Raw genomic sequence first — 13,428 nt, 5'->3', positions numbered from 1 at the left:
AAGCAGCTTTTATAACCAATAAGAAGAGCTTGTTACGATGACATTCAAGTGGGATCTTGAATTTTCACATTTGAGGGCAAGAACCATACCTTCCAAATTCAGGGCCACAGTTTCTAGGTCGGTATCAGCACAGCGTTTATTACATGCGAGACGGAGGGTGAGCTTAAAATTATCATATTATCCCACTGCAAAGGAAGTAGTTTGGGGCCGAGAGAGCCAATAGAACTTTTTACATAAATTATAGTCAAGGTTTGGGGGTGAGAGTAGGACTCTTGGGGGAAGGGGCTGTAAAATAAATCAAAAGACACAATTTGTTTATAAATAAACCCCATCCCCAGATTACCTGGGGACTACTGAGGAAACAGGGAGAAATGAGGATAATGAAAACTCTAGACATATCACTGAAAAGAGTTTCACCTGCCTTCTCCATAAGCTATTTACCACAATCACTTTATTTATTTATGTTTTTAAAAGATTTTATTTATTTATTTGACAGAAAGAGACAGTGAGAGAGGGAGCACAAGCAAGGGGAGTGGGAGAGGGAGAAGCAGGCTTCCCGCCAAGCAGGGAGCCCGATGCAGGGCTCGATCCCAGGACCCTGGGATCGTGACCTGAGGTCTAAGGCAGACCCTTCACTGACTGAGGCTTAAAGGCTGAGCCACCCGGGCACCCCACCACAATCACTTTAAACAGGAAGATGGAATGGTTGATCTTAATTCCTACCAGTCCCTCCCTCCACCCCTCGCTAGGAAGAGCGGTGACCTAAAAGGATGAAGGCAAAGGGTGATGGGCAGATACTACAGGGCTCTCCCAAGTGCCTGCTTGGATAATAAACCCTAAATCAGTGAAATCTCGCTACTACTAGGTCCTATTGCTACATGTAACATATGGGTTATAAAAAGGACTTACCTGTAATTGTGTAGGGGTAATAGTTCCAAGCCTTTTCTGTAACATAAAAGATTTTGGGAACAACAGCTCTAGCCCAGCTAGGCAGTTTGCTAAGAGGAAAGAAACAGAAAGAAAGAAAAAAAAAAAGACCATTAGAAAGACTCTGCCCAGAGCCTCATGTGCTCCCCACACCTTCCTGGATAAACCCCTAGAGAAAGCAGTGGCGCTCCCGGGCAGCCCTTCTCCCCACAAGTCATCCCTTCCCCACCCCTCTGGTCTTTGCCAGAGCTCAACATTCTCTGTGCATATTCATATGCTCTTAAAATGTGGAAGGCAGGTGACACCACAGCCTGGTGGTGGTGGTGATGGGGGGGGGTGTTCATAGGATTGTTAGCCTCTCCTCTTTGATTTGATTTACAAGGACATGAGATTTCAGCACCTGGCAGGTGCCCTGTTGGGAGGGTTTGGCCAGCCTGGCCTAGGAGTCATATGGCATAAGTAGTAGGATAGGATGTTTAAGCCCCAATATGGAGGGGAAAGAAGCAAAATGGTAGAGCCAGGCATCAGCTTAACAATCCGCAAGAGTGAGGTTTTCAAAATGAACTAAACCAACAGACAGTAACAACTGTAGAGATGTGAAGAATAACAAAATACAGTCCCTCGATGACTGCAGTCCTTTGACCTGTGTCCCCCACCAAAGATCTATCCGTCCTAACTCCCGGTACCTGCGAATGGACCCTTATCTGAAAAGCAAGACTTGTGAGGCTGTAATTAAGGACCTCAAGGTGGAATCCCCTTTGGATTTAGGGTGTAGGCCCTCACCCCAGGGACTGGTGTCCTCCTGAGAAAGAGGAGAGGGAGATCTGGAGACAGGGACACACGCAGGGGGAAGCCACGTGAAGACAGAGGCAGATGCTGCAGTGATGCCACCAGCAGGCTACGGAGCACCAGGGATGCCGCGGACACCAGAAGCCAGGAGGGAGGGCATGGACCAGCTTCTCCGTCTGAGCCCCGGCAAGGAGCCAACACCGCCGACACCTTGATTTCAGACTTCTGGCCTCCAGAACTCAGAGAGGACACATCCGTGTGGTCTAAGCCACCGAGCTTGGGAGGATTTGTTGTGGCAGCTGCTGGAGAATAAGACAGTGGCACAGCCCTTCCATGGAGCAGGAACCCAGGCAGCCAGGCGCAGAAAACCAATTCTTAAAGAAAACCCGGGGGCACAGGTCTCAAGACCTTTTGTAAGCCAAAATATAATGAAGTTTTGTTTTATTTTGTTTTATTTTCCTTCAGGGGCAAACTCTACAGTGTAGTACAGACGCAGAGAACTCCCTATTACATTTAAATAGATGGGATCATCTATTCCTTAATACAAGTCTGCACGATTTTATTCCCCCGCCAGCGCTATGCCTGGGGTGGGTTGTGTCTTTCCAGAGGCTACTAGTGTTATTTCCTTCCTCTTCTGGTGCCTACAGCGAAGTGTCTGGGACTCTGAGGCCTAGCGGGACTCCAGACCCTCAGATGATGTCGAAGACTTGGGTCCTGAAGGCAGCACGTTGGCAAGAAAGCACATCACAGGGCACTTCTGAGTTTCAAGCCGATGGAACTAGACACCGGGGATGTGGAGCTAATAGAACCCCAAATTCCCCAACCCCTCTTGGACATGGGACTTAAATGACAACCAGAGCCTGAAAAAGACCGTGTATCTTGCACGTCTTCTCAAATTGTTGCTCTTGTTTCTGACGGTGTCCAGGACCTGCTTTTAAAAAGACAAATCTGTATTTCCTACGGCTGGCCGCACCTAACTCAAAGCTCTGGGCCGTTTATCAGGGTCCAAGCAAATGGGACTCGAAGCTCCCGTGAAGCAGGGTGAGTGTCAGACGAGGCCACGGGCTGGGCGGCGGAAGCGGGGAGCCGTGTTATAATCCACAGCATCGCTCTCGCGGCTCGAATGCAGAAGGTCTCACGCCTAGAAAATCGTCTCAGCGGGAACTGCTCATTCACCTGCCGTTCCCACCGCTCGAAAGGAAGGGGCTACCTCCTGACAGGGGTTTTTATGGCTTTTACCTTTGATTTATTCTTTCGCTCGCTGGAGTTGGAGAGCAACCAGGGCGGACGTCTAGAGTGGGAAAATCGCGTGGGGCTTGCTTGCGGGAAACGGGCCTGAGCGCATCTTCCCCTGGGCTCCCTCCTTTTTGCCCCCCAGCCCTGGGCGATGTCTGGCAGTGGGTGGTGTAGGAAGCCGTGGCTTCTACTCACAGGCAGCTGGTGTCCTTGTGCTCTTAGTGGACTGAACCAGAATGGTAGACTCTCCCCCCAAAGGAAGCTCGCATTTTCAGTGTGTCCGTCTCCCTACAGGCATCAGGCCCCATTCCCCACTGTCCACTGCACCCCTCCCCAGATGCTCCTCACACATAAGGCTCTGGGGCCCACGCCCCCTCCCTCCATAAATCACTCCCTTTATCACTTAAAAAGCCTCCAGCAGAACCACATTCCTAAGCAACAAGCATTTTCTGGAAGGAGGATGAAAAACAGTGGCAATTTTCCACTCATGTTGAGACTTTTTTTTCCTATTTGTCTAAGGTCAGGACCCCAGCCTTCAGAATCTTCATTTCTCGTGTCTCATCCACCAAGTCCTACAGGATATCCAGCATCATCATCAGAAAAAGAACCCCATAACGTTCAGCCAAGATGGCCGATACCATTTTATGTGACTCTTCGGAGGAGTCCTGGGAGGAGACCCTCCCCGTATAAGCCATCCGTCAGGCCAGGCGCAGGAGGCATCGGCAACAAGTTCCAGGACACGATTTAAGCCCATTAACAGATCTCTCAGCCCCCACTCTGCCCAGAGCACATCATTATTCAAATCGTTTTTGTCTGAGGAAGTAAAATTTATTTTTCCCTGTGGCAATGATTTATCAGGGCTGCAAAGGAAAATGGAATGAAATTAGTCCCCACTGCTGCTGTCACTTTCATGATGTATGCTGTCACACAGCCTACAATTCTAAGGAGAAGTCTGTCACTCAAACACACTGCCAGGTGTCAGACAAGAGTCTCTCCTCCACAATGGCGCCACGGTTTCAATCACATCCTCGTGGCCCACTGGCCGGGACCAGACCTCCCAATGGCCCCCGTCACCGCGGCTCAGGCTTTAGAGACCCTGAGGAAAAAGGTGGACAAAACCCTGAAGCCTTCACAGAATCGGAAAACGTGCGGATGGGGAATGATACTGTTTCCCAAACACCTTTGTCAATACCCCCAAAGACAGATGTTTCAAAACATTTGGTTTTTTACTTTTAAACTTTAGTATGATCTAGAACCCGTTGATGACACAGCCGGGGGGCTACCTCGTCCCCGTCTCCATGAGACTGTCCTGCTTGCAGCATTGAAAGTCCCTCCATGCTAGAATTCTTCAGTCCTGGGCAAACTGGGATGCTGGTCAACCTAGAGCAGCGGTTCTCAATGGGGCAGAGGGGGAATTCTGCCCCTTCCCTGGGGGGTGGGGACATTCGGCCACGTCTAGAAATGTTTTTGTTTGTCACAACTAGGAGGTCGCGGAAGGGGGGCAGGGACGCTGCTGGCATCTAGCGGGTAGAGGCCAGGGATGCTGTTCTACATCCTACAATGCTCAGGAAAGCCCCCCGCCGCAAAGAATTCTCTGGTTCCAAATATTAACAGTGCCAAGATTGGGGAACCCGGCCCTGGACGTAAGTGGATATAGTTACCGCCACCTCCTCACGTATTCCCTAGGCCTCCCTCAATTACAACCGACCTGGATGAGCAGGACCCCTTAGGCAGAATCTGAACTGGGCTCAAGTTAAGAGTGTTTACTGACTCCATAAAGAGCGTCCGGAACGGAAACCTGAACCGTCCCTCCGTTAGAAGCTTCTGGCACTTTGCTATCCAGATTATCACCAGATTCGCCCTGGTATCTAATCTCTCTTTGCAATTTATGCTCATTTGGGACTATTTTTTGGCCCCGGGAGGTACTGAACATCATTAGGCCAAATGTGGTCTAAATGGAGTCTAATTTCATTTTCTCAACAGGGGTCAGAATTATGATGGCCTTTACTAGCATCTTGATTTTAGCTGTTTTATCCACCAACTCATGCAGGATGAGCAGCACGATAATCAATCACCTTTTGGACTTAAAACATTCCCAGCAGAAAGACAGCCCCTCTGAGCTCCCTTCACTTGGGCTTTTCTCCTCCACGGGGTCGCTGAAACCTGCCGCCGTCCGTGCTGAGATGACGCTCAATACCGTCAGCCCACTTCCGTGACTTCTGAAAGGACTGAGCTACCTCTTACGACCTCATTCTCCACAGTCCAGGAGGGATATTCTGACCTTTGGTTTCAAACCTGGCATTTGACGATGATTTGATAACAATCAATTGTATCTACCCAGTGACCTGTGAGGTCTTTACATTTCTTCTCCAGCGGCTGTGAGATTTATTCGCTTACTCTTCTTAATGGCTATTCTGGCTGCTCTTTTAGCTCGGCTCTTAATGTAATTCTTTACATGGCAGCAAAGAGAGGAGCAGAATTTCCAGACTGGAGGCATCACCTGTGAGAGGCACGGATGCTGGGGCTTCGCCCGCAGGGAGCTCCTTGAACTTGGATCCCACCCCCACTCTCCCTATATAGAAGAGCAGTTCGCGTCAGGGTTCCGGGAAAAGAGGGCCTCCTTCGTGTCGGTTCTTGGAAGGCTCTGCTCGGACAACATGATGGTAACCCAGCTCGCATGCTTGGAAGCACCAGGGAGGGGAGAAGGCCACATGTGTCAAGAGCACTGGTCAGGAGGGAGGCAGGACCAAGGTGGCACATGCCTGACTGAATGTCCTGCTTTCTAAGATCCAGCCAGAGGCGTACATTCTGTTCCTGGGAGCTCCCATGGGAGAAGGTGAATGAGGGAGCAGAAGGGAGCATGAGAACCTCTGGCATGTTCTTAAGGATTGAGATGGGAACAGAACAGAATAGCACAGACTCAAAGGTATGTTCGGAAGAAGTCCCTTACACGCTCTGCTCCCCTAGTACATAAAATACTATAAATTATTCAGTTTCATGTATTTAGTATTATATTCAATATTTAGAATACATAAGACTAAATATCCTTTTTTTTTTTTTTTTTTAAGAGAGAGAGAAAGCACACCTGAGTGGGGAGATGGCAGAAGGAGATGGAGAAACAGAATCCTAAGCAAGCAGCGAGCTCTGCACCCAGCGAGGAGCCAGACCCGGGGCTCGATCTCATGACCCTGAGATCATGACCTGACCCGAAATCAAGAGTTGGACACTTAACCGACTGAGCCACCCAGGCGCTCCTGTAAGACTAAATAGTCTAAGCCAGTTGATATTCATACATATTACAGCTGTTGTGCATGGTCCCGCCCAACTAGAAGGTAAGTTCTCCCAGGACAGGGATCTCTGTTCTGCTCATTGCTGCATGCCCAGCACCTCCAACAGTGCCTGGCACACAGGAGGCAACAGTAAATATTTCCTGAACGAACAACAGTTGGCTCTGGATATTCAATAATGACCAGAAGATTCTTTCAAAAGAGCCAGGGAATAAGCTCTCAAGGTCAGAATCCTTGAGAATTTCTCTATGACCTGTGGCTTGGGCAGCACATAAGCTCTGGGCACTGAGCTCTTTACTTTGGGCAAGATCTAAGAAATGAGATTAACTTGCTTAGCAGATCTGGAAGACCTGGGAGAAGAGAAAGAGGAAACGTGAGAGAAAGACCCAAGTCCGGCCACAGAGCTCGACCGATGAGCTGGTAGGGAGAGTGACCAGCCGGTGGCTTCGCTTGTCCAGCCAAACCCCATTCGTAGCTTAGAGAAGCTGTACCCTCTCCTACCCAGAGACACAGAGGACAGGAGGGGTTGCCCTGGAAGGCAGGAGCCATGTAACAGGAGAAATGTTGTCTTCTTCACACAAATCGATTCAGGCATTAGGCGGAATCACCGTGAGAAGCTGGCAACCCTCCCTGAGTGGCAGCTGCCAGCACAGCCTAATTAATCCAGCAGCCGTGGTGGGGAAGAACATGATGCTTCATGACTGAAAAACAAGCCTAAAAATAGGCTCCATCTTTTCTCCAATGCCCCTCCACCCTCACCCCTGCTTCCCTTCCCTCACAGGCTTCATGGGAAGGCATCGGAGAGACGCTGTGGATGAAGAGAAAACACTAGGGGACAAAAGAAGAGCCCCATCCTCGCATGATTCTGGGCGACGGGTTTTATTCAGAATCGCTATTCCAGAGACTGAAGAGCAACCTTGCCTCCTTTCCCTGAATGCCAGCTGGAACCAGGATTTTTGAAAACAAGCCAAGAAATACCACTTATTTGGTTAACTGAACTGGATCGAAGGCCCAAGGACAACCACCAAATGCACTAACATATTAGAACTAACGAGATGTTCCAAGTATATTAGGCAGCCGCCAAAATGTACTGTGCACCCAGCAGCGTCTCGGACGCCGCAGGGAGGCCCCGAGCATGGGGCACCCCCACGGTCCCTGGGAGACTAAAGGCAAGCAATAAAAGGATGAGTGGCGTTTTAAAAAGGCATGATACCCACTTTAGAAATGGGAAAAGGATATCAGTAGATATGTCTCCAAATAAGACATATGAATGGCCGACAGGCACAAGAAGAGATGTTCCACGCTCATTAGTCAGGAGGGAAACGCCAATCGATAATGAGATACCACTTCGCACCCACTAGGATGGCTAGAATCAGAAAGACAGACAACAGCAAGTGTCAGTGATTATGGGGAGAAACTGGAATCCTCGTACATTGCTGGAGGGAATGCAAAATGCCGCCCCTCTCCCCACTCGTTGGTAGCCCGAGCCTGGACTGGAAACTCAATGGGATGCTTTATGGTTGGGATTCTGGAAGAAGTGATAGAAAGAAAGGGACAATTTGGACCGAACCACGGCAGTTGTGGTGATGATGGCAGAATGGAGCGGTCTGTCTGCTGCCCTTGGCCCACTGGAGCTGCCCCTTCTCCAGCCTGCAGATAATCCTGTGGGTCATTCACATCCCTCCATGAAATGTCCTGCTCAAGTCAGACTCAGAGAGAAGGTTCTGCCTACACAGGCTTTGAGTAACTCCAGTCTCTAACAGATGCTTCGGGTAGTAGAGTGATAAACCAATCTCCAAATGCGATTTAGCTTCCCATATAGATTGATGTGAGGAAGAATTGTGCTCACTTTCTGCCAGCTCATGAATTCAGGTTCATAAGACAATGATATTTCTTGGCATAAATTACTAAATGGGCAGTAGGACATCTTAGCCAATGTCAGAATCTACTTCTAGTAAAGGGGTCGACAAGATGCCACCCACAAGGGCAGAAGGATTCTCTGGAGCTGAAGACATCTGAGAATCAACAGTTGCAGGAAGATGCTTTTACTGAACTCCCCTTATCTGCATAAAAACAGAGCCTCCTGAAAGAATTCAACTGTCATAAATGCCCTCCCCAGGAGTTTCACAACCAAAGAAGACTGACTCCTCTCACTAGAGATGAGAAGGAAGCGCCAAGATAAGAAACTGCCTAAACAGACACTGTCACAAAACTATCTCCTCTCCATCCCCCTAAAGCCCTGTTTATTTTTCGTAAAAGCCATTTGTTTTTCCAGAAGTGCCTTTTTTCCCCCTCCCCTATTAAAATGATATATAAACCCTAACTTCAAATTGCCTATTTGAGTCTTGTTTGTCTGGGTGCTCCCCTGTACATCGGTGAATAAAACTCGGTCTTTTCTCCCATTCATCTGTTGGTTTCAGTTTAATTTGCAGATCCCACTGACAGAGCCTAAGTGGGCTGAGGGAAAGCTTTTCCTCCCTGACACCACACATGAGATGGACAGATGGAGTCACAAATGCTAGAACCAGTTAGCCTGGACCCTACTCTGATCAGAGGACAGGGCCATGTCTTACTTATTAAGGGATTCTCTCCAGTACCAGAACAATTTGTTATACATTGTAAGGTTCAATAAATATCCATTCGGTGAATTTCAATTATGAAGCAGTCTTGCCAACACAGGAGTCCCAAGACTTGTGCATGCAGGACATGATTAATGCAAAGGGGCTCCAGTCTGTATCAAAGTAATGGATTTGGTTTTCTTTTATGAATATGGAAATCTATCATATTATTTTATAGTATGTCACATATACATCTTTTCCTTTTTCTCTTACTAAGCCATAATCTCCCTAGTCCTAAGATATGTGCCATACTCTTCCAAATATTCCAAGAGCCTTTTAAATTATAAAATGATGGACCTGGTTCAGACTTCTGCAAAGGGAACAGAAGGTACTTTTCTCCTGGGCTTCGTTGGTCATTCATTTCTATATGCTGGAGGTAAGTCAGGACAATGTCTGCAACTTCCTTTGAGCATAAAAAATTAGGATTGAAAAGGATCTGAAAGGATGCCCAGTTTAACCACCTACTTGATGATGTTTGAATCTGCTTAAGGACAGCCCAATAAGTGGGTGCTATGCTCATATAACTGACTGTAAGGCACCCCACTGTGTTGTCCTATGGCTCACATACTTACATTTCTTCCTTCAACTGAGCCTAGCCCTTTCTCCTGGCGTTCTCACCCCTTGATCTTGGTCCAACTGGTCCGTCTGAGGTCTTATAGAACACACGGTCTAATTCTTTTCCTATCTGCCCACACCATTACACACGCTGGGTCCATCTTTTCTAGGTTAAATGTCCTTGGTTTCTTCAGTCATTCTTCATATCACCTGGTAGCTAAAATCTTAAAACTCATATTAACAATTTTGGAAAACATGAATAAGGAGAAAGGACTTGCCCTACCAGATTATTAAGGCACTTCATAAAGCTATAATAATTAGGAATTTCAGGATCCTACCCTCAAATTCTGTTTTTTTTTTTTGTTTTTATTTTTATGTCGTTTTTAAGAGGGAGACAGCATGTGCACATGTACAGGTGAATTCTTGTCCATTATTTAAATTCCACAAATAGGGGCTCCTGGGTGGCTCAGTCAGGTAAGCATCTGCCTTCAGCTCAGTTCATGGTCTCAGGGTTCTGGGATCAAGCCTCATGTCTGGCTCTCTGCTCAGCACAGAGTCTGCTTCTCCTTCTGCCCCTCCCCCGGAAATTTCACGAACATATCCCCAATTACTCATTATTAGTATTTTTGAAACATCCTACGCTCGTTCATATTTGTCCATATATTTATCAATTTGGGTTTTTTTAAAAGATTTTATTTATTTATTTGAGAAAGAGAGAGAGAGAGCACGAGCAGAGAGGAGGGGCAGAGGGAGAGGGAGAAGCAGGCTCCCTGCTGAGAGGGGCTCGATTCCCAACCTGAGCAGAAGACAGACACTTAACCAAACACCCAGGTGCCCCTCAATTTCCTTGTTTCTTATTACCTCTAGCTCCTCCCCTCCTTCTTGGGTTCAATTTCCTTTTACTTCAAGTACAACCTTCAGTAGTTTTGTAAACATGTGCCTCTCTTGGTACTCGACCGTCAAGAATGATTTTTGTGCACGACTCTCAGCTTCCCCTCCCTTTTGCAGGGGCCCAAAGTCACATTTCCTGTCCCTTTACGGGCATGCCATCCCCCTACATGTCAGTTCTGACTTATCCCAGCTTCCTGAGCATTAGCTCATCTGCTTGCCATTCTGGTTTGTGTTTCCTCTTTATTCCTTGTACCTAAGGATTTCCCTTTCTTTGTTTTGAGCTCGGCTTTATATTGTTATATTTCATCCTGTGTTTGTCATAGGAGGTGGGGGGGAGGGTCCACATTAATCTTTTTAGTTTCTATTACTGGAAGTCCAGATATTCTATTTATAACAAATTTCCCTCTTACTAATGTTTATTATTCTCCTTTAAAATAAACATCATATATTTTGATAGAGAAAACAGACATGACAGAGACAGCTGGACACTTCTTGCTCTGTTTCAGGAAAAGATATAAAGTTTTCTAAAGAAATTTTTTTGAATTTGGTACATAGGGAACATTCCCTAAGTCATAACTTGAGAAAAGGCAATCATCTGCCAAAAAATGGATTTTCCCATAGGTCTCTATCTATTTTCTTACATCACTCTCACTTCTGTTTGTTCTACAGAGGTGATTCCTGCTCAATATTTGATTTTCACCCTCCACGCTAAGAATGCCAAAGCAGCATCTTGAGAAACAGGTCTCTGCAAGGAAGTCATCCTCAGGCCAGTCCCAGAGCTCAGCTACTCTTGCAAATTAGCAGCTGGCTAGAGGCTGAACTGGTTCCAAATCCTGGGAATTCACAGCTCCTAATAGATGAACAAGATCAATCTCATTTGCATTTCATCGTGACTCAGGAATTCCCTGATCCTGCATTCCTGGGTAGATTAAAACGAGTCAGTTTAATCAGCCCAAGACCTCCGCTGTCAGGATACTGGCCTGAGAGATTTCCATACACCTTAGTGACGGGACCCAAATGCTCCCATCAAGAGGGAATAGCCCACTTCGGCCTGCTGGAAGAATCCCCAATACAGCTCCTCTCAGAAATGTCTCATGGTCAAGGCACAGAGAATGGATAAATATTCACGAGTATCAGTGACTAAATGGAGGCACTGTCCAGTTATTATGTTGGAAATGCGTTCTCAATAATCACATATGGGCCAAGAGGAAAAGCCATAGGTGAGGGTAAACAGTATGCACAGAAATGATAGCAAAGGCCAACCAGTCACATGCTGCTTCACTGAAGCAAACAGTCCACTTCAATAAAATGTGTGACTCTACAAATGTCCTCACCTGGAAGAGAACAACGGAAAAAGACGGGCTGGAAGAGGGTCGAGGGTGGGGAAAAGATCAGACAAGCCCCAATAATCAACTATGCCATTAATGATAAGAAAACAGCAAGAGAGTAAAGGATATACTTTGCGAAGCATAAATGGCAGTCCTGATGAGTGCTGGTTTATAATCCTTGATTCTTTACCCTTCCAAAGGAGCAATGACAAACTCTACCTTGGGAAGGCTGGGTCCCCTTGAGAAATGGAAACCTCAGCACTGCGTATCACTCTGGTCACAGGTGGCCCTTCACTGTGTCAGTTCCCTTGGCGAACACCTGAGGGGTGGTCGCTCGGCAGGAAGTGGAACGCTTACCAAGTCATGGCCCAAGTGGCACACCACCATCTTTGGCACTTCTCTACAACATGCAGGTGAAGTCACCTCTTTCCCTCTGCGAGCACTGAACCAGGGGGAGAAGACAAAGTCCTGTATTCCTTAAGACCGGGTTTCATCTTAACATGTTATCCAAGGGGCAGGAAATTAAGAGGAAAGTCCTCCTACTGAAAATGCGATTGAAGAACGATTTTGCAGAACGCAGGGGATTCTGGTTTTGGAAGCAACTAGACTGGTGGCTGCAGAGGCGCAGATGTGGTGACTTTCCAAGTCACCTTTTTATCCCAGACCCAGCCTCCACCCCAGCCGTCGGGGTGTGCTGGAAGGCTCCTGTGTGGTGGGAGGGCCCGAAAGCGGAGGGCCCGCTGCCATGACTCACCTGTTGAGATACACCCGCTTCTCGGTGAACTGCCCGTTGCCATGGTGAGGATCCTCAAAGGGCTCATTCTGGACGACCTCCACCCCTTCTCCTCGGTCGCTCTGTTCATGGCTGTGCTTGCTGATCATATACAGCTGTCCGATTCTGTACTACAAAACACACGGTGACAGAGAGGTCAGTCCCACTGCTCGCCGTCACCCCCACCCCCTTCCACGGCGCCGCAAGCTGCGACAGTCAGCACTTTCTGCCAGAAAAAGAAGGCAGACACGGGGGCCTGGTGTTATGTTTCCTCCAGAGAGAGGAGGAGAACCAGTTGTGAGTCGAGTGTAGATACGGCGTGTTCCTGTGAACAGTTTGCATCGCCAGGGTGACGCTCGCTGGGGTGGCTGGCACACTCAGGACTGGCAGCCCCCCAACCCACGGGCAGCAACAGGAAGGCCGGAGCACTGGAGTCCCCCCATTCCACTCTGGCCCTACCGGGTTAAATGGCACGAAAGTCCTATTTTGTTTGGGCAACAAACAGGCCAGGATGTGATATTTCTATAGCCCTTTTCTGCCTCATTAACTGCAGTATCGGTCACAAAGGGGTTAGATGTCACCTATCTCTTCCGTCACCTCTCTCCAACTCTCCAAGTCTCCTGAAGTGTCTTGGCCCCTAGAACAGCAGTTCTCAAGGGTGGCTCAACATTAGAATCACCTGGAAGCTTTAACAGACTCCGACTGACCAGGTCCCACCATGAATGGAAACTACATTCCCGAGACTGACCCACAATGATGAAAGTCTATGGCGTCTTTAACTCCTTTCTGTCCAATTCCACCCACAGTGTAGAGCCTTCCAGCCTGAGGGCCCAGAAGCCACACGTACTTACAGGAAAATCATAATATGGAGCAATAGACAACGTCAACATGCTCTGCCCTGTCTGCATTCGTGAGCTGTTCTACGCTCCCTCCTGCCTCTCTGAGAGCCCCAGGGCCCATAGGCCTGTCTTCCCCCAGTGAACTTTCAAAGTGGCAAAACTAATTTGATGGAGAAAATAGAGAGG

General features: G+C 47.8%; 1 protein-coding gene across 1 annotated transcript in view; it reads right to left on the bottom strand.

Annotated features, from left to right (window-relative positions):
- PITPNC1 (phosphatidylinositol transfer protein cytoplasmic 1) overlaps positions 1–13,428 on the bottom strand; it is a 239,127-nt gene that overhangs the window by 107,624 nt on the left and 118,075 nt on the right. The window contains exons 2-3 of the mRNA XM_044389120.3: positions 12,386–12,534; positions 910–998 (exon numbers count right to left, since the gene is read on the bottom strand). Coding sequence (XP_044245055.1) covers positions 910–998; positions 12,386–12,534 — 238 coding nt within the window. The remainder of the gene's footprint in view (positions 1–909; positions 999–12,385; positions 12,535–13,428) is intronic.

The sequence above is a fragment of the Ursus arctos genome, unplaced genomic scaffold (genome assembly GCF_023065955.2).
Source record: "Ursus arctos isolate Adak ecotype North America unplaced genomic scaffold, UrsArc2.0 scaffold_24, whole genome shotgun sequence".
In the NCBI taxonomy this organism is placed as follows: domain Eukaryota; kingdom Metazoa; phylum Chordata; class Mammalia; order Carnivora; family Ursidae; genus Ursus; species Ursus arctos.
This window is presented reverse-complemented; position numbering and strand designations above follow the sequence as displayed.